This window comes from Hippoglossus stenolepis, chromosome 6, assembly GCF_022539355.2.
Source record: "Hippoglossus stenolepis isolate QCI-W04-F060 chromosome 6, HSTE1.2, whole genome shotgun sequence".
NCBI classification, from domain to species: Eukaryota; Metazoa; Chordata; class Actinopteri; order Pleuronectiformes; family Pleuronectidae; genus Hippoglossus; species Hippoglossus stenolepis.
Genome location: NC_061488.1, coordinates 17,070,822 through 17,092,107, shown reverse-complemented (window position 1 = coordinate 17,092,107; position 21,286 = coordinate 17,070,822). Strand labels below are relative to the sequence as shown.

Genomic DNA, 21,286 nt, shown 5'->3' with positions numbered 1-21,286 from the left:
AGTAATAGAAACACTTTGAATAAAAACACTCTAAATATTATTAGTTAATTTATTATGTTATAACTGTTTCAGGACTGTATCAGATTGTATTAGCTGTACCAAATAAGTATATGATGTAAAATGGCAACAAAATTGGTTATTGAATGAGGGGAGAAAAAAGCATCTGTACACTCAAATCCGGGCAAATATCATTTGAATTTTGTGAGCTTTTGGTCCGAGACCTATTTTAACCCGTAAACAGGTTTAAAATGCCTTGACGAAGGTCTCTGCCCTAAAGCTCTCCAATTAAAAAGATATCAGCTATGACCAAAGTCAGATTCGGAAAGTGAGAATGTGTCTTTTTATTGAAACATGGACCAGTCTCCTCATCTGTCATGGTGGTGGTGGATTCAGTCATTCTAGCTGGGTGTTAGTTTGTTCCTCTTAAAGTGAAATCCAATTGAAATTCATATGAGCTTAGGTTAAGTAAAATGTCACATCGGGCATCTGAACAAACAAAAAACAAAGTCAGGCATCCCTTCCTCACATCTTTTTTTTATTTTGAGCCTTGGCCAGTGTTAGAGAAACACAGACCAACATAACCTGTAGTCTTCAGTCAGAATATAGCACCACAGCTTTCTCCTTTCACCTCTCACACTTCTCTCTCATTCTTCAGCACTAAATGAACAGAGGTCTCCTCCCAAAGCAAATGCACATGGAGCTGAGGTGTCGACCCACTCATGACTCCTCTTGATGTGAGAGGAAAATGACGCAAGAGAAAGGAGTGCATGCACCTACAGTATAATATCTGAAATTCCATCCTTTTTTTTCCTTTGGTTTTTGACAGAAGCTGCTCTTGAACATTCCTTTGCTCATGGTCCGACCAGGAAGTTTTACAGCTTTGGGACCTGCTCTTCACCTCAAAGATGACGTCACTGAAAAAACAACAGCGTGTGTTATTTTCAGACCTGTCGTTTTATTCGTCAGTCTGAGTAGAGCCCAAAATTGTGAGAACAATAACTGACTTGAAAAAACAATCTTAACTCAATGTCCACCTACTTACTTTTTTGGAGCTTTCAACAAAATCTAACGGCCTTAGTCATGCTGACCAAACTAGAACTCACTCATTCATCAGGAAGGTCAATCCACTAAGTGATAAAACATCAGAGTTGGATATAGAAATCAAAGGGAAATGAAGATAATAGATTTTCTCCATTTTCTCTGTTGTTGCTTGTGTCAAAAACCAACACAACTGCTACACAACCACGGTGCAACTGGTTTTAAAGTAGCATTACTCTGTACTCTGTACTTGAAATGAGCCATAGAAAAGGCTGTTGTCAAAATCACACAGCCTGTGCGATAGCCTTTCAGAAAACCATCAGTCCTGCAAACAGACAGACATCAGTGCAGAATTCACATCAACAATGAGAGTAATCAGGTGAAAAGGGTGCTGCTGAACCTTTCCATGATAATACATTGAGCTGAATCAGGTACTTCACAGTGGACAAAGCTTTGAACAAAGCTCAATCTTCAGAGTGGAATGTGTTATAAGATTAAACTGGTGTCAACATGGAAACAATAGTCCATCAATCAATCAATCAAATTTGAATTGTATAGCCCATAGTCACAAATCACAATTTGTCTAATAGGGCTTAACAAGGTGCGACATTCTCTGTCCTTAACCCTCAACAAGAGTCAGGAAAAACTTCAGGGGGGAAACAGTCTCAGAGAGAGCCACATGTGAGGGATCCCTCTCCCAGGACGGACAGATGTGCATAGATGCTGTGTCTAACTGAGAACATCAACGAAATAACAGTATTTATACCATTGATTAAAAGAAACAGTTGTCTGATAGAGATGAAGGGTTATCGTCAGTAATGGTAGAATATTTGAGTAGGCATATTGTATATCAAGCAGTCTTGTTGTTATCATAGTCCATGATCAGCTGCAACCACAATCAGGATTCGTGTGTTTGAAAGGCTACAAAACTCTGTGTTCCAGTCTTTTTACTTTTATAAACTTACTACAGTCAGTTACCTCATACACACAGAGATTATTTGGATCAATACAATATGTCAGTGCATGTAGGAGTCAGGAACTGCTGAATAAAGCCTCTCTCACTTTGGTTGATAAACTCTAATAAGGACCATGACCCCGAACATGTTGGTATAACTGTGTTTCTGTCTTCTCAGTGTTGTGTTGCTGGCTATAGCTTAATTTCCATTGGCTGCTTGTTCTACCTATGACTCTTACGTGTGTATGTAATCCCATGTTCACCATGAGTTTCTCCTCTGGCTCCGGAGGTATAGTGAGTTGTCCACTAACCAGGGGGTCAGCGGTTTCTCGATATACGGGTACAGCCCACTTCAGGCAATGATGCTTCACTTAAATGGATATGAACCTAGTGGCCAACTTTATCATAGCAAATATGGCCCACATATCCCAAAACAAATGTGTGCCTTTTTTTGGCAAAACACGTGGTGCTCTAGACAAGGTGTAATCTGGATGTAAACCTGAGTGGCCCATGTGGTAAATGGTGAATATGGCCCAAATATCACAGAACCAATTTGCCCCACCTTTAGCACCTTTGGTGAATGTGCGGTATTGCTATGGTTTACTTGTGTTAACAGGAGCTGACCACCTAGGTGCTATCATTCCACATGGCATGTGGGCCCAATGACATTGTGGCAGTGAAGGCCAAGTGGGTTCGATCCCAATTTCACCTATTCCACGTGCTTGGTCTTTGGACAATATACTGACCCCAGATTTGCCCCTGATGGCTGTGCTGCTAGTGTGTGATCGATGTGCGATAAAGAAAGTGCTGCAGAGAGATGCACTGTATGAAAGTGTTTGTGGCAAAACCTGTATTGTAAAGAAAAGCACTGTGAGTGGTCATCAAGACTAGAGAAGCACAATATAAATACAGACCATCTATAGATGCATTTAGTTTATCTGCAGACTTGAGACTTGTGTTGGTTCTTCTCCTTGATTCATTCAGTAGCTCTGCATTCCTACGAAATACCTCAGTGTATTAAAGGGATAGTTCACAGAAAAAATTTAATTCACTCACTATCTACTCACCACTATGCCGATGGAGGGGTGGGTGAGGGGTTTGAGTCCACAAAACACTTTTGGAGTTTCAGGGTTAAACAGCATTGCAGCCAAACCCAATACAATTGCAGTAACTGGTGACTACTTTTTCAAACATAAAAAAACAACAGAGATTTTTCAAAATGCCTCTATAAAGCTCTTGTGGTGTCCTCTGAGTGTCCGTAAGCCCTGACATTCAAATTCGACTCAAAACTGTTTAATCTACTCCATGTTTTAAGCCTAAATGTCCACTGCCAGAAGTAGCAATGCTACCGGAAGTAGCAATACTACCGCCAACCCCATGCGTACCACTGGGCGAGAGCTTTTGTGCAGTGTGTGTGTGAGAACGTGGCTCCAGAGGAGAATATCAGAGGACACTTTGATTTGGCTGCAACAGTGTTTACCTCTGAAACTCCAAAAGTGTTTTGTGGACTTAAACAGTTCACCCATTTTTTGGTGAACCATCCCTTTGTCTTGCACATGCGTTTCTACTGTGCAAATTGTTTTTTGTTTGCATTTTCAAGTGAAACTGGCTTTCAAACAGCAATTTCAATATGAATATTTCTAGAAAATAAAATGTTGTACTCTTTTCTGAAATCAATCATCAGTACCAATCACTGAGGACTCTGACTATTAGTTAGAATCAAGTATTTGACTGTGTTGCAGTTTTTTCCACTAGAAAAAAGCATTCACATCAAGCTTCTCTAAGAATTCTCACCATTTGAAATTGAAAAATCTCAATTGCAAAAGTAATAACACATTGAGCTTCATCCAGAATTTACTATGCATATACTGTACTGTTATAGATTTATAACACATTTCCAATGTTTATAGGGTCTTCCCACTCATAGACCCAAATGAGAAATATGAAGGATATTTTTATATGTAAAACTTGGTTCAAGGGGAACAGAAGGATGCTACCCTTTACAAGATTTGTGATTAAAAACATGGCAGTTTAATGCTTATTAATGTTACAACACTATGATAATAATAATAAAAAGGTTAAACCAGTTACATTTAAGATGAATTTGATCACAAAGTGGGAAGATAAAGAGTTGCAATCATGTTCAGTCTGAACCACGTGCAGCATCGGGACAAACACCAGCCTGCAGTGCATTGTACAGATGCTTCAGAGTCATTCTTATAATGTTGGCGTAGATTTTGGCTTGGGATGCCAGACATCCTTTGAGCTGCAGTCGCGATTTGGAGTCTGGAAAAACACAGAGGTCTGACATCCTCCGTGTAGCTGTGGTGGCGACGATCATCTTCAGCGAGGAAGACTCCGGTGACGCTTTTGGTTTCACGGCTCAATAAACCCGCGCAGCCCCCATCTGCCTGGTCATGTTGGCTCGTGTCAGTCTCATGCCGGTTATACGCACAAATTATCTCTCCCCCATTGTAATTTCACTCCAAACTCATTCAAATGTAAAACGTTTTTTGGGAATATACTAAAGATGTTCTTCACCTTTTCACAGTTTGATCCAGATTATAAAATGCCCTTGCACAAAATAGATTGTGTTTGTTTATTGTTCTTAATAATCAGCAACATTAATGATATACAAATATCCTTACGAGTTTTCTTTCTCAGACTTGAATCTTATTGTCAGATTCCGAGTTCAACAACCTGTGGTTTAACCATAAGAAACAAAGAAACTCATCATATCTCTTTCCCCGTTCAGTCGCTGTAAAATTCTTGGTGATTCCACTTTTTCTGTACGTCCTTCAACAAAGGATCCCTGTGCTCTCAGCTTGCACAGATGGATACCCACGCTGAAACCAGGACAAAAAGGCTCCTAACCGAAGCCTCTCTTCAACTTTTTTTTTTTTTGGTCTCATATCACAGGGTCCTTTCCCAGACTGGACTTGATGGCAGTTATGTGGAGGGGCCCCATGGGGCAGGACGCGTGCGAAACCGCGCATCTATAATGCCTGGAAAAAAATAAGGGTGGAAAACCCCTCAAATTACCGCGGGGCAGCTTGCAGCCGAAGAGCAGCGTCTTTTCTTTTAAACCAAAATGATACGAGCTTGTTGAGCCGCACATCTGTTTATGAATGTAAATAAAAGTGGCATTCAAAAAGAAGTTAAATTTAAGCACTTCAACGAACAGTTCCTTGCGTAAAATTGCTGCGTAAAGCCAGTATTTCGCATAGATGTATTGTTCATGATATTGAGCACAAAAGATCTATCAATGGATGTGATTGAAATATATTAAAGTATCTATAACATTTAGCTGCAACATCAGTTTACATATAAACGATATTTAAATAGATTTGGTTCTAATAGTCTGCTTTTTTCCTTGTGAACCTCATAGGGTTTCCTTATATTGTTGTAGGCCTAGTGCTGTGTTTTTTTCTTTTACAACAGTGCCATTGTGTTAATGCACCGTGACCCAAGCCAAACTCCCTCCAAAAAAAAAAAGCATTGTAAAACAGTGATGGTGAGGAGCAGGAGCCGGGATGCTGATGGGACCAGCAGCGGAGTGGTGCAGCGCTGACAGACAGGGGCTGGGAGTGGGGGAGGGTAGTGTTTGTGGTGTGTCGACATGGAAGAGGAAAAAGGGGAGGGGGTGTTCACCCATCTGTTGCGCTGCTGTGGCGCGTGCCGAACGCGTGAATCCCACTGGCAGCCCACAGCGCTGTTTGGTGTCATGGCCAACAGCAGAGATTCACTGAAACTCCTCAACGGGTTTGAAATAAAAAAAAAAACTACAACATTGAAATTAAGTTTGAAATATATGCGATGTTATAAGTTGGTTTATACAAACAAGGGATAGCTTTATTCCATAAAGGCCCAGTCTTCTCCTATGTCATTGGCCTGTCCCTCATCGTGTTATCCATGCAGTGTGGGTGCAGACTTGTGTGTTGCGTGGCTCTTTGTGCACACATATGTTCATACTTCAGATATACGCGGTCCTGTGCCTGTGTTGCAGGTTGTCACTCAGTCTCCTCCCCCACATGCACGCCAGGTAAACACCGTGTTGTTGGTATTGGAAACAAGCTGCTGGGGGTTCCATAAGCAGATGTTAATCCATACATAGCGTGGCTTGGGTGGCTGATTTATTAATTTGAGGAATAGATTATTCCTGTCCCCACAGTAACGCTCGTCTGGTTCTGTGTTTTGGGGCAAGTTGAGCCCATGAGCATTAATACACGGACTGATGTGGTTTGTATTTTCATATTATAAGTATATATAAAACGTTTTCAGTGCTCGTTTATAGCAATATAACCGTCTGACTTGTCATCACACAACAGCACATCTTTGACCAATTAACCCAATCATTTGTGGAGAATTGAAACATAAACCGATTTATATATCGTACAAAAAGATAATAAACTTAACAAAGGCAGACGAAACATTAAGCAGTGCTTGGAAAATCGGAACAGCAAGTTAGACGTATATGCTGTTGTACATGTGCTGTATCAGAAGACAACAACATTGGCTCGTGTGCGTAATCGGATCTTGGATGAAAATTAAAGTTAAATCTTCAAATTTTAAACGCAATAAATCGCATCACCATCATGAAATTCCGCATACCAGCGGTAGACGGATGCAGGGTCCCACCAGAGGCCAGATGGTCCAGATAGAAGCACCGCTCCTCTCCCAGGGGCATCGCCCCCACCCCTTCCTCCCCTTGTGTCCCCCCCGCCCTGACGCGCCGGGCCCACATAAATAGGAGGCTCGCCAGCTCTGCCTCACACTTCAGCTCAGCCGCTCACAGAGCAAGTATCTCTCATCCAAAAGCACAACACCAAGAAGCGAACAAAATGAGTCCCAGCATCACCACTGAGGCCAACCAGCCTCTCCCCGCCAGGTCCACCGTGGCCCAGAGAAAACAAGCCAACGAACTGAGAAAGGTAAGGAAGGCTTAGAGACTAGACAACTGTTTATTTCATCTGGAAATGTTTCATGGTCCTGATTCTTTAAAAGAGCAACATAATAACTGTTCATTTCTTCCAGACTCTGAAACCCTTGCTAGAGAAGAAAAGACGTGCTCGTATCAACGACAGTCTCACTCATCTGAAGGGCCTCATTCTGCCTCTTGTTGGAAAAGACAACGCACGCTACTCCAAACTGGAGAAAGCTGATATTCTGGAAATGACAGTTCGGTTCCTCAGAGATCTTCCTGCCTCTCCTGTCAAAGGTGAGCGTCTCCGCTTGAACTATGATATTCTTATTTTAAAATGCTTTACCTCACACATCCTTCTCTTGGATTTCCAGTTTCTAATCAAACCTTTTCTTCGCTTCCTCCAGATTCCGCAGACAGTTACAGAGAAGGCTACAAAGCCTGCCTCCAGCGCGTCTCCGCTCTGCTTCCCAAAACGAGCCTGGATCAAGACGCGTGCCAGCGGGTGAACGACTTCGTTCAGCAGTCCATGTCCGCCACCGTCACCCCAACCTGCCTGAACTGTTGCGCCCAGAGCTCCAGGAGCCTCCCTCAGATCCAACAGAGACTCCTGAGCCTCAAATCCAGCTTCAGCTCCAGACTGGAGACTCAGTCCCGCAGCAGCAGCAGCAGCAGCAGCGCAGTGGCTCCCAGCCGCGCACAGCCAGTTCCGCTGCCTGTCAGCGCTGCCATGTGGAGACCTTGGTAGACTAGATGGACATTTCATTTCTCATGTGTGTTATTTATTTTGTGATGTACTAGATGTATTACAATAGCCTCACTCTAGTCTTGGTGATATAAGAAGAAGAATTATTGGAGTTGCTGTATAATGATTGAATTCAGCATTTGGCTCATTTTGCGTTTAATGCCAGCGGGCACACGAGCACAGATCTTAAAGAAACGGTAAAGTTTATGAACTTTTTAAGACGCAATCCTCTTTGGGGTGTCAAAGATACGGGTTGTAGACAACACTTTTGTAAAACCCCAAGGGTTATTTTATTTGAGGTTTGCACGATGGACTTAAAAGTATTTTGGTCTGTGCAACATAATAGTCTGTAAACACTATGTGTTAAATAGGTTTATTTGTTATACATTGATGGCATAGAAGAGAAAACAAACTGTTTTGTGAAACAAATGTTCTGTCATTGACACATGATTTTCAATAAACGTTCACTCATTGAATATGTTTGTGTGGTTTGATCTTTATACCTCGTGGTGTTATAAGTGTCTCAAGTTTATTATGAATCCCAGTTGCCCTGAAGAGACTCTCAGGGTTATGAAAGGAATAAAATGGCGGGTAAACGCATAAAGCCACAGGTCAGCCGGAGCCCATTGATGCTGCAGAGCAGCTGCTCTATTGTTGCTGATGTGTGGCGCCTCTCTAGTTGCCGCCAAATTGGTGGGAAGAGGTTGGTGACTGGTTGGTGACTGGTTGTGTGACGGGACACACACAGAGATGATCACTGCTGTGAATTACAATGACAGATCTGACACAACGCGCAACACACGCGGGTTTTCCAGAACCACAATCAGATTGATTATGAAGTTGGTTTAAGTTTGCTTTGGTGTTTGGTCCATAACGAACATAGAGCAAAGTAAGAAGCAGGAACAAAACTATGGTCTACAATAAAACTAGATTCATACAAATAAAAGAAAAATGAACAAATATAAAATATGTGTTACAGATTCTGCTGAAGTTGTGCAAGTTAAATGCAAGTGGTCCATGTTTTAACATTTATAAAACACAGGATGTCCTTGTGAGGATCAGTATTAGTTTCTCAGTGGTTTTACATTATGGTGCAATATCTAATTAATTATGAGTTCACATCTCATCACAAAAAATGAGAAAGCAAAAGACCAACTGCTTTTCACACTACATGTATGTGAGATTTCACAGTATAATAACCCAATAATGTTACAGGGCTTTGGAGTTTTGCTGTCATGCCTGTAGTTGTCTATAATGTTTTTTTTCCTTCCTGTGTTTGTTCTTTTTCCCAACACATTGTACAGTCTCTTTTTGTAGATGTTTCTTGTTACAGCTTCTTTCACAGAAGTCATATTTCAAAGAAGAATCCACCTTATCTCCCTCAATATTTGTCTTTGACTTCTATAGACTAAGTCATATTCAGCAGTTCCACAGTTTGTAGCCTATGTGCATTTATGTTAGTAGGAACTTGTGGATATATTGTCAATTTAACAACAAAATAATTTACAATTAAGCAGAAAATAAGCTGTCCACTCTTCAAACAAACAAAGCTATCCCCAGCAATTATACATATAACATTAATATATAATATTATGTACTGTATATTAGTAATATTTTCCTTAAATTCTGGTTGGTGTTATTATTACTGTATAGATAATACTATGTTTTATGTTTAATTGAATAAAGACTCATAATGCCACAGTCCAATACTCCATTTTATTATTTACTTAAAAAATATTATGACTTTGATATATGAAACCACAATGCATTATGAAGGCTTATATTGTGCAGGTATCTATAATATATCAAGATATGAGCATTTGTTAATATTGTTTTTGGCTGACAACTCTTCTGGTGAACTGCCAAGCTGCATTGGGATGATCTGAAACATCGGTTCTGTAGGATAAAAAATTGATCGAGAATACCATACAAAGGTAATGCAAACCTAACTGCAAAATTGCACTAATGGTATCTTAAAAGGCAGGTTCACATTTTTATCTTAAAACAATTATCAAATCCTATGTGGATTGAAATGGTAACTGGCTGCTTGTAAAAGTTGGAGGATCTGATATGAGGCTTCAGCGTCTGAGTTATGAAGCTGCACGGTTTACAGACTTTTTGTATAAAATGGAACCTGCACACAAGTAGAGTTTTTTGATTAATTATTTATATTTCATTCAGGCACAAATGCCAAGTATTCACTAATTCCAGTTTTTCAGTTAGGAGAGCTTGCTTTGTTTATTATTTATGGCAGAAAACTGAACATGTCTGGGTCTGGGGGCAGTTGGTTGGACCAGTAACGTTGCACAAGGCTCTTCCACAGATGTTCTGAGACATGTACTCGAAACATCACCATGAAAATGTTTTTTTATTTTTCAGTTGATTGGATAAGTTAACTTGTTTTTAAATTGTTACAATTCTTGGCTGGCTCTTACTGGACTTTGCATATTCCTTGTTTGTAGACTGAATGTCTAGAAATGAACAAATGATTATAATGTGACGTGGCATTGTTCATCACTAACAGACAAAAGACCATTTACATTTTACAGCGGTAAAGAGGAAGTGATTTCTGGTAGTGTAGCATTAGCCAGTGCTAGCTAATGTCAGCAATTTCACCATATTCGATGCTAGAAAGTCCCACAAGTATAACGGATATGTGTGCAGTATGAAAGACTGCAGTTTCAAATATTGGCATCAATGTTGCCCATAACAACACTACCAATTTCATAAAGCATTTAAAAAACCAGCATACTGAAGAGTTACCCGAGTTCACCAAGGTGAAGGGAAAAAACAACAAACTGCAGCTGCAAACTTTGGAAACCGCATTCAAACGACATGATCAATTCAACATAGACATCCCCAAAGCAAGGAATTAGGAGGTCATTGTTGTGTATTCCAAGATTTATTTATTTGTTTTCTTTTTCAGTTGTGACTGTCAAACTAGATAATATAAAATGTTCTATGGCATCATTCTCTGTATGTATTAGTTTTTCAAAGGGTTTATCTGCGCCAGACCACTCCACACCACAATGATAGAAAGCATCACTTCCATACAGGGTTAGTAGCTTTTCATGGCATCAGATAACTGACTTGTCTCTGTACTTGTCCTGCTGGATCTTAATGCCGCATTTGACACCATAGATAATAAGATTCTGTTACAGAGACTGGAATTTAGAGATTAAAAGAACGGATAGATTTCAATTTGTTAACATTAACAATGACTCTTCCATGCACACACAAGTTAGTCATGGATTACTTACTAAATTCAGACAAAGTGAGGTCATTGTAATTGGCCCAAAACATCTCAGAGAAACACTGTCAGACCAGATACTCACCTTGGATGGTATTAACCCCGCCTCTACTGTGAGGAACTTGGAGTTATGTTTGACCAGGACATGTCGTTTGACCCACATATAAAACAAGTCTCTAGGATAGATTTCTTCCACCTGAGCAATATTATGAAAATTAGGAACATCCTGTCTCAGAAGGATGCTGAGAAACTAGTTAATGCATTTGTTACCTCTAGACTGGATTACTGTGATTCTTTATCATCAGGATGTCCCAGTAAGTCTGTGAAAAGCCTCCAGCTTGTCCAAAATTCTGCAGCATGAGTGCTGACAGGAACTAGAAAGAGAGATCATATTAGTCCTGTCTAAGCTTCTCTGCAGTGGCTCCCTGTATAATTCAGAATAGTATTCAAGATCCTGCTCCTCACATATAAAGCCCTTAAAGGGATAGTTCAAAGAAAAATGAAAACTCACCCAATATCTACTCACCACTATGCCGATGGAGGAGTGGATGAAGTGTTTGAGTCCACTTTACACTTGAGGAGTCTCAGGGGTAAACAGTGTTTCAGCCAAAGGGACCCCTTCTTCAGAGGTTATAAAACAGAAAAAAATCCCAACATGCCTCCATACTGCTCGTGTGGTGTCATGCAAGTGTCCGCAAGCCCAGACATTCATATTTGACACCAAACTGCGTCATTTACACGAAGTTCAAAGCCTAAAAGTCCACTACCGGAAGTGGCAATGCTAGCGGACATAGCCACATTCACGCACCCCTTGGGCGAAAGTGTGTGCGGTGTTCCGTGTGCCCAAGGGTACGTGAACGTGCCTCTGAGGAGGCTATCAGAGGACTTTTAGGCTGTAAACATGGTGTAAATGACACTGTTTTGAGTCCAATATGAATGTCGGGGCTTGTGGAAACATGGATGACACGACACAAGCAGTATGGAGGCATGTTATATTTTTTCTGTTGTTTTATTACGTCTGAAGAAGAGGACACAATTGACTCCAATATTGGAATCAGCTGCAACACTGTTTACCCCTGAGACTCCAGAAGGGTTTTGTGTACTCAAACACTTCCCCCACCCCTCCATCGGCTTAGTGGTGAGTAGATAATCTGTAAACTATCCCTTTAACAATCAAGCCCCTTCATATATCAAGGAGCTCATAACACTGTATTGTCCCAATCGATCACTTCGCTCCAAAATACAGGCTCTGTTGTGGTTCCTAGAGTCTGTAAGAGTAGAATGGGAAGTAGAGCCTTCAGCTACCAGGCTCCTCTCCTGTGGAACCAGCTCCCACTCTGGGTTCAGGAGGCAGACACCATCCCTACATTTAAGGTTGGACTTAAAATGTTCCTTTTTGATAAAGCCTATAGTTAGGGCTGGATCAAGTGAGTCCTGAACCATCCCTTATGCTGCTACAGCTCTAGACTGCTGGGGGAACTCCCATCAAGCACTGAGCACTTCTCCCCTTCAGTCTCTGCCTTTGTGTTTTTTCCCTCCAATACCTCCTATCTCCCTTTCTCTCTGTCTCTCTGTCTCTCTGTCTCTCTGTCTCTCTGTCTCTGCAGGTATCTCTGACTCCAGAGCTGCAGGATTCAGACAACAGCTAATATTACTACAATTATTACATGAATTGTTGCTGCTGTCATTAATAACATCTTTACATCCATAATTATTACTCGTATTGTTTTCATTATAACAACTAGTCTGTCAGAGCTGAAACCTGATGGTGCACAACTGTTCCTGCATGGTCTCTCTCTCCTCTTTCCCCCCCTCTCCTCCACCTACCCTCCCCCTCTCTCTGCTCTCCCCTCGTTTCCATCATCTACCCTCTCCTCCCCATTTTTCTCTGCTCACCCCAACCAGTCGAGGCAGATGGCCGCCCACACTGAGTCTGACTTTTTTCTCTCCGCAGTTGCCAAATTGCTGCTCATTGTGGGAACTGTTGGGTTTCTCTCTCTCATTTTTAATGTCTTGACCTTCTATGTAAAGTGCCTTGAGATAATGTATATTATGAAGACGCTACTAAAATTGAATTGAATTGAATTGAATCTGGACTTTGACTGTGTGGCTTCATGCTCAGGCTCACTATCATGTTGGACAACACATCTCCAAATCTCCAGGTCGCAGGTCTCTTGCAGACGTCACCATCTTTGCTCTATAGCTGCATCCATCCCCTACTCTCAAGCCTTCAGGGTCCTGCTGCATAGAAGCATTCTCCACAGCACCATGGTTTATTTTAGACCTTTGTAACAAACACTTACACCACTTAACATGGAGGGAAGGTGTGCCTCCTGACATACTGTAGCTGAGATGGCATACGCTTTTTCAAAGTGGTCTCTCCCACTCTTCCATAAAGCTGCTGATGTGTTATCATGAGCTAGGCACTGACTTTCCAGTCTGAAGCTCGAAACAGTGTCACGGTTTTCAGAGTCCTCTTGGTGTCTTGTGCGGTCACTCACTCGTGGTTGTCAGTCATTTTTGGCTGAGTTGTTGAGTTTGTCTTCACAGGTTTCATGACACTGACTCTCCAGCTCTTTGACCTTGAGATACTGATGCATTTATGCTCTAAAAGTCTTTGACTTCACACTCTCTAACCAGCTTTGATTTCTACAACCAAGTGACTGCACCATGATTTATCTGTGGGTCAATACTTACAAAGACATGTATTTTATATCTTAGCCCATATCATCTACTAGAAACTCTTCTCAAGCAAGGGGTTTCTATGATTTGCTTAAGATAAGATAAGATAATATGTATATAATATACAACTTTCACTACAGACTTTCATATTTGTAGAGAAACATACTTGAGTGAAGTGTAGTGGCACAGGATGATTACAATCGGATGTTTACTGTATTTATGTGAGGCGATATTAATATATATTTATATATACATATGCATATATAGACTGTTGCAAGACTGAGTGTAGGAAGGCATGGTATACAATATGAATATGACTTTAAAATGGTATGTACTATATGTGTATAAATCCACAGTGTTATACAATATGATCTGAATATAGAAAGGGTATGTAAATACAGGTGAATTTTTACAATAAAAGGCATACATACGGAATTATATTCTGAAATTGGTATACGTTTTACAAATTCAAGTAATGTGCAAAGGACACTAATGTACAAAAGATTTCAAATTGATATTATTAACAAGTTTTTACTGATTTTGTTGAATTACAAGAAAGGGATTAAATCTCACAAAAGCAACGAAAATGACCAAATTAGCCACTGGCTAAATATATGAATATAAATGAAGACTGTCCACAAATGTAAAGTCAAAATGTTACGACTTGCACTTGGTGTTCTGAGAAACTGACATTAAATGATGATAAAGTCTCATTTCACTATGTTTTATTGCAGAGAGACGTGTTGTGTTCAAGTTTGCTTTCACTGCTGAACAGAATAATGGATAAACACTGCGGTCAACACATTTCAGCAACATTTTATATTTCTTTTAACTGCTCCTGTGCATGTGTAGGGATCAGACATTGTCCGTAGCTGGCAACGATGCTTGGCGTTGTGTGTGACACCGGAGCCACATCACAGCAGCGGCAGGAGTCAGGTGGAGTCCCGCTTGTTGCGTCTCCACCATGTGACTCTTAATTCCCATGAAGTGTCGGAACATTGTCAGACAAAGGCTCCCTGTTATCCGGCCTGCACAGATGGGTCACCGACGCCGAATTTGCCTGTAGAGACAAAGGAGGACTCTAACCGTAAGAGCAAAAACTCAGGAGAAGTGGTTGCCCCCACCCAGCGACCTCCGCCCAACCCCCATCGTCATCATCACCATCATCCCATCCATCCCAGCGGGGCGGAGAGGGGCGCGTGCAGCAAGTGTGCCTCTCAATTTCAGGCCAGCAACGCTTGTCTCTTTTCATATTTATTTTTAAAGCAGAACATGATGGCGACTCCACATTTGGATTCTGCACTTTATTTTGTCCATTTCAAGTTGTAGAAGTAAAAATAAAATATATCCTGCATGTGCATATAGCGGAACCACATACAAGTCAATGTAAACTGCAGTAAACATTAATATTGCGTCATAAAAAGGAAAGAAATCCAACAACATAAGTAAGTCATAGTTAGGTAGAAAACAATATAAAGGTTATAAACTACAAAAATGTGAGTACAACGTTGGCTGCAGACTTTAGAGTAATGTCAGTGAAATTCAAATCCCTTGGATAGCAGTTTTCCTTTGTTTCCTATACCTGACACATTTATATTTTAAATGCTATATGGGTTGTATACTTTTATTTTTGTCAAGTTGTCACCATGCATGTCAGAATAAAACGTTCTTTTATAGATGTTAACATTCTCACTGTGCGATTTGCAGTGTGATGTTATAATCGACGGGGCTGTATGAGGCAGCGTGCTCCTCCAGACAAGCATCTTTCATCTCCATGCGTCATGCGGACTGAGCTTTGTGTTTCGTCATCACCATCTATAGCATTGGTAAACAAGTACTTTGTGATGGCGTGGACGCTGAAATATCCACGCATTCAAGCTATAGAAAACAATTGCAGCACGGAGTTAGTGAACGGGAAGGGGGGGGTTGGTTTGTTTCAGTTGGACACTAACATGGACCCCTAACAACTCGCATGCAGATGGGATACCCACGCTAAAACTGCGTGGAGATCATGTGTCTTGGCTTGTAAAGTGTACAATGTATGTGTGTGTGTGTGTGTGTGTGTGTGTGTGTGTGTGTGTGTGTGTGTGTGTGTGTGTGTGTGTGTGTGAGAGAGAGGGTCTGTGTCTGTTTGTGGGTCGGTGCGTGTGTATGTGTGTGTGCATGTGCTTATGGATGAGGATGGATCTACGATTGGACATGGGGATTGGCTCCTCGGGATGCTGGTGTGGTGAGCAGGAGGAGTGCATGTGTGTTGGGGGGCTCCTAGATGGAGGTGGGTGGGGTGGAAGGGTCGGTAACAGACAGCCATCTGGTCCCCGTGGCGCGTGCTGCACGCGTGGTTCCCCTGAGTGCAGTGGCATTTGATGGGTCGTCATGTCTCTCTGCAGTTTTTATTTAAAAACCTCAAAGATTGTAAGTTTGATTCATACCTCACAGGGCACGAGGCTTTTGATTATTAACTACATTGAGTATTGTACCAAAGTATTGTGTGTACTAAATGTCCCATGAGTTTAAAACCAGGGTAATTTTACTGTATATGTGCGATGGCTATTGGGATTGAAGAACATGCAGCCTCTGGTTTTCAGCCCCCACCGCCCTGCATGCATGCGTGAGTGGCTGGCAGCAGGGGGATACTCCCTACAGGTAGAGACTCCCCCGGGCTGAAACTGCACAAAACGTCATATGCAAAACTATTGTTGTCAAAATCTAGGAGCAGATGTTATATGAAAGTAGCGTGGCTTGGGTATGTGATTTAAGAGTCTGTATCTCCATAGACACTTTACACGCACGCAAGCGTGACCCCTATGCCAGCAATGTATGTACTGCACCCTGTTCTCAGTGTGCTGGATTATTCTTTAAATATTTCAAATATTCAACATTAAATGACATAATATTTGGTTTATTCTGTTATGTTTCATCAGTAGCTCAGCGAATATTTACATGCTATTAACCCTACGCCTTTTCCCAACCATATACAGCCCACGTATTGGTGCGTAATTACGCGCCAGTTATTTGTATTCAATAAATAAACATTATTTTCCATCTATATATGATAATTAATTACTAATATTGACCTAAATTGTTTACTTTTTAACAGTATGTTAATTTGGAGGGAGCAGATTTGTATTTGGTGAATGGGTATTTGGTGCGTCCAAGCTTCAGGCTTCTTTACGCACAGCTTTTGGAGGCACATTTTGTTTGATTAGATCGATGGATCTTACCGCAGACACGCACTGCAGTTGTCACGCTTGGATTAGAGTAGAAGACAGATGGTTATCATTCCCAAATGTGAGGCGCTGGCGTTGTTTTCATCGTATACGTAGTCATTTCAAATCGTTTTGTGTCGGCTTGGGGGCGTACCCGTGACGCACGAAGACCGAAGCCACGGACCTGGATAAATACCGCAGCTCTCGGCCGTTAGAGTCACTCTTCCCCCAGATTTGTACTCCGGACACTTCTCTGGCACAAAGACGACGCTGAAAATGTCTCCAAACATGACTTGTGAAGCTCTCCAAGCTTTTTCTCCACGAGTAACTGTGGCCAAAAGAAAACAGGCCCTTGAGCTCAGAAAGGTATGTGAAGTCACTGAATTTTGTTTCGTTATTTAAAATGTTTTCCCCCATTTATTCCTCTTGATGCAACGAATGAATACTAAACATCATTTGTACTTTTCAGACTATGAAACCTCTGATGGAAAAAAGAAGGCGCGCTCGTATCAACGACAGCCTGAACCACCTGAAAAGCCTCATCCTTCCCCTCACAGGCAGAGATGTAAGTTATAATGTCAATTCAGTATATGCAATATATATGCTTTTCACATATACTAACATCAAGGTTACGTTAAAAATGATGTATTAAACATGTTCTTCTGATAATTTTCTCCAGAAGACTCGCTATTCCAAGCTTGAGAAAGCCGACATCCTTGAAATGACCGCGAGGTTCCTCAGCGACATCCCCCCTGTTAACACCAAAGGTGGGTTATAGTTCTGCTTGTTTGCAGATAAACAGTTGATTCGTAATTGATTTGAACATTGTTTTTGAACAACGAAACTAACATTTCATTGTCTTTTCAGATTCCGCAGACAGTTACAGAGAAGGCTACAAAGCCTGCCTCCAGCGCGTCTCAACTCTGCTTCCCAAAACGAGCCTGGATCAAGACGCGTGCCAGCGGGTGAACTGCTTCGTTCAGCAGTCCATGTCCGCCACCGTCTCCCCAACCTGCCTGAACTGTTGCGCCCAGAGCTCCAGGAGCCTCCCTCAGATCCAACAGAGACTCCTGAGCCTCAAATCCAGCTTCAGCTCCAGACTGGAGACTCAGTCCCGCAGCAGCAGCAGCGCAGTGGCTCCGAGCCGCGCACAGCCAGTTCCGCTGCCTGTCAGCGCTGCCATGTGGAGACCTTGGTAGATCTCTCGACTTCAAGAAGCCGAGTCTCACCAAAGCCTGCAGAAAGACTAAAATGATTCATATGAAGGCAACGTGTACAGAAGGTATCACTTGTAAATATACACAGTGAATTAATGCGTCGTTTCCGATGATGAAAAGCCAGAATTCATCGTTAAATCGTAATGATTGAGTATTATATACTTACGTTTTGCGCACAAGTCTTTTGTCCTGTATAAGTTGACAAGTTTAGACAGTCGTATTTTTTAAATCTGCATGTATGTATACGTTAAATATTTAGTCCTGTTCGTGGACTAAATGATTAAGGGCTGTTGAAACAGCCCTGTAAGACCCAAAGGGTCAAAGTATGTATGAATTTGCACCATATTCAGTGTCCTGAGTCTGTGCAGATGAACATTGTAGACACATTATGTGTCTCTGTTGTATCTCTGTTGGGATGTGTTCTATTTTTGCTATTGTCAGCAAATGTTGTATATATGCTATATTAACAAAAATAAACTGCGATGTCGTGGTTAGATGCTGTGTTGTCTATTTGTTTTCACTTTATTGTGAGAATACTGGTCTTTACGCGTGCGTAATTACGCATTGTTGACTCACTAAAGGCTACAAGAGGGCCATAAAAAAGAGGAAAACACTAATATAGCTGGATAGACTCAATGTAATTTGTATGGAAAAATAGGTGACACACAAAAAAACAAGTCCAAAAAAATATCACACAAACTAAAAACACGTTTTATGCAGCCTCCACCTAACAATAGGTGAACGGAGACTCACGTCAGGTCCACTAGACTCTAAATTAAACTTTGGTGCAACAACAATGACGCGTAATGTCTCCCTATATGATGGGCAGAAGCAGGGGCCCACACATATGTCAAGCACATCTCAACACAATAAAAACCGTTGGACTCCCTGGTGGATGTTGAGGTCAGAGGCGCCCACAGCAGGCAGCTTGAAACACTGCCCCGGCTTTGATTACAGTATTATATTGTTAAATGTGGTCTCTGCTGCCCCCATTTGGCAGATGTAGACACTGACACCGGCAGTGGTTCCTACTTCTCTTGCTTCTCTTCCCCGTTTACTTCCTCGAAAGGTTCCGCTCACTGTGGAACATCTCATTTGTTTTGGCCTATTCTAAGATATTTTAGCTCCTGGGCGCAAACCATTATTCTAGCGCTTCTGTGAAGTGTGTACTTTTCTCCGGGATGAGTCATTTCTCAGAGAGACCGTGAACAGGGCGGCTGCTGAACACCGGATGAGTCCGATTCCCCCCTCACATCGCATAGGAACAAAGAGACCCGAGAGCTCATCATCACCACCACCACCATCATCAGCAGCAGCAGCAGCATGACGGCACCGGAGCCGCGCGAGGCAGCATCCTCCCTCCAGTTGTGCAGGTAGGACGTTTAACACGACTCGATCCCGGACGTGTGAGCAGCCTTCACATGCTTATAACTTGCGACCGACGAGAACACCGGCGTCATCGCGTGAGCGCTCCTCCTCACAGCACGAGGCAATCCGCTCCATGTCCTGTGGTAACGCACAGACACCTTCATGTCCACACCGTGGTCCCCACAGACACTGCGGCTCTGTCCCACCCGGCTCCACAGAGTCTGATCATGTGAATCAGTGACAGGGGGGGGAGTTCAGCCCGAGCCGCGGTGCACACGGTCCGACTCATGTCGCCCGCATGATGACCTCAAGCACCGGTATGACGCGCTACAAATACCAAGGACACGTCGAGGTCGCCATTAAAAGTTTTATTTCATGGCTTTTAAGCTTGAATAATATGGTTCCGGTTAATGGTTTGTCTGGGACGTGTGGTTAATGACACCACTTGTAGCTGATCTATTGTTATTATTCTGAAAAGACAATAAAAAGGAAGAACATTGTAGTTAAAGATGTCAGCTCTGAGCGACACAGTGGAAGTGACTGGTACCTATTAAAATACCTCTGCAATGAATGGGCTTCATTTCCCAGCAGCACTCAGGGGTGTTGTCCTTGTGCTCGCCTGTAGGTGGAGGTATACACCTCTGTCACACTACAACATCTCTATCTACACCATTGACTGTATGTCTGTCTACACATCATATTGTTAATCATTGTGATAAGGTATTAGGATTTTAGATAGCTTTCACTTCTCCTGAAAAAGTAACATATGTTCTATCACTCAATAATTGGCTGTTGGATTTACAGTAAATAGCCTTTTTAAAAATTTCAATAGCTTGTTTATTACCGTAAAATATATTAATATTATATTACAGTATTCAGTTTTACAGCCTTTTTTGTGTCTACATTATTTTACATAAAACAACAAGAATCTATAATCTAGTTTAGAACATTATCTTGTATTCTCATATTCGAATTACAGAGTTGTTTGTGATTAGCTGTAAGAATTTAGAATATAATTCTTTGCCGTACAATATCTTCACAGTCAGTTTTAGTTTTCAGGTTAGAAAGTCTTTGTGAAGTGTTGTGAATGAGACCAGGTTGGCTGTTAACCAATGCTGCTCATCCAAAATTCATCAACATTTAAAGTTGCTCAAAGCAAGTTCATTAATCACCTGAGGAGAGAAGAGACGTGTTTTTTTTCTTCTCGTGCACCGTCCCTCGTCTTTGGGCCGATCGCCTTGTGCAGTCTTGGTGCCACTGGTTGTATCGCTGCCCACAAAACATCATGAAATAATCTTCATGATAAAAACTGTACCCATAGCTGCTCTGCATGAGAGAGCAGAATCCACAAGGAGGTTCATGAAAAACTACAAAACATGAAAACAAAAAGATTGTTATCAATCTTTGATTATCAGTTGGACTGTATGAACAAGCTGAACCAGGAGGTGGCTCTGCAGTGCAATGACTAATACAAAGATAATGTAGATGTGATAACAGTTGAAGGGATAGTTTGGATTTCATTTCACAAGACCGTGTCATATTGTCAACTACTAGTATTGACTTAGTTGCATCATCATAACCTCAGGCAGGAGGACCACTGGTTGTGTATTTTGATGTATATGATTACCAATAAATATTTTGATTGATTAACACCATCAGTTAAACAGTTGATTTTTCTTTCAAATCAGTTGTGGTTCTTAAGGCTGGACTTTCAAGTGAGGCCCTATCACTGCCTTCCTACTACAGATCTCAGCAGACTGAACACAAGACTAATCCTCCAGCAGGTGGACATGCTGCTGTTACTCAATGAAAACCAGTAGATAAAGCTGTCGTCTCAGCTGAGGACTGACCTGGCCTCTTTATGAATCTTGATTATTGTGATGGCCGGTGTCCTAATATGT

The 21,286-nt window shown here is 41.6% G+C and overlaps 3 protein-coding genes across 4 annotated transcripts in view; all 3 read left to right on the top strand.

Moving 5' to 3' along the window:
- The first annotated feature begins 6,757 nt into the window (after window positions 1-6,757).
- Window positions 6,758-8,135, top strand: LOC118111354 (transcription factor HES-2). Its single transcript, XM_035159866.2, has 3 exons — window positions 6,758-6,924; window positions 7,028-7,211; window positions 7,322-8,135. Exons 1-3 carry the CDS (start codon window positions 6,835-6,837, stop codon window positions 7,660-7,662), a joined length of 615 nt encoding a protein of 204 aa, XP_035015757.1. The 5' UTR covers window positions 6,758-6,834; the 3' UTR covers window positions 7,663-8,135.
- An 8,898-nt stretch (window positions 8,136-17,033) lies between these two features.
- Window positions 17,034-18,135, top strand: LOC118111339 (transcription factor HES-2-like). Its single transcript, XM_035159830.2, has 4 exons — window positions 17,034-17,166; window positions 17,270-17,365; window positions 17,480-17,567; window positions 17,668-18,135. The coding sequence occupies exons 1-4, from the start codon at window positions 17,077-17,079 to the stop codon at window positions 17,997-17,999; spliced, it is 606 nt and encodes a 201-aa protein (XP_035015721.2). The 5' UTR covers window positions 17,034-17,076; the 3' UTR covers window positions 18,000-18,135.
- Window positions 18,136-19,006: 871 nt separating this feature from the next.
- The window catches only part of acot7 (acyl-CoA thioesterase 7), a 51,315-nt gene continuing 49,035 nt past the window's right edge, over window positions 19,007-21,286 (top strand). The window contains exon 1 of one of the 2 annotated variants that reach the window (XM_035158021.2): window positions 19,007-19,390. In XM_035158021.2, coding sequence (XP_035013912.1) covers window positions 19,341-19,390 — 50 coding nt within the window. In that variant the 5' untranslated portion in view covers window positions 19,007-19,340. The remainder of the gene's footprint in view (window positions 19,391-21,286) is intronic. The other variant, XM_035158022.2, reaches the window with a different exon arrangement.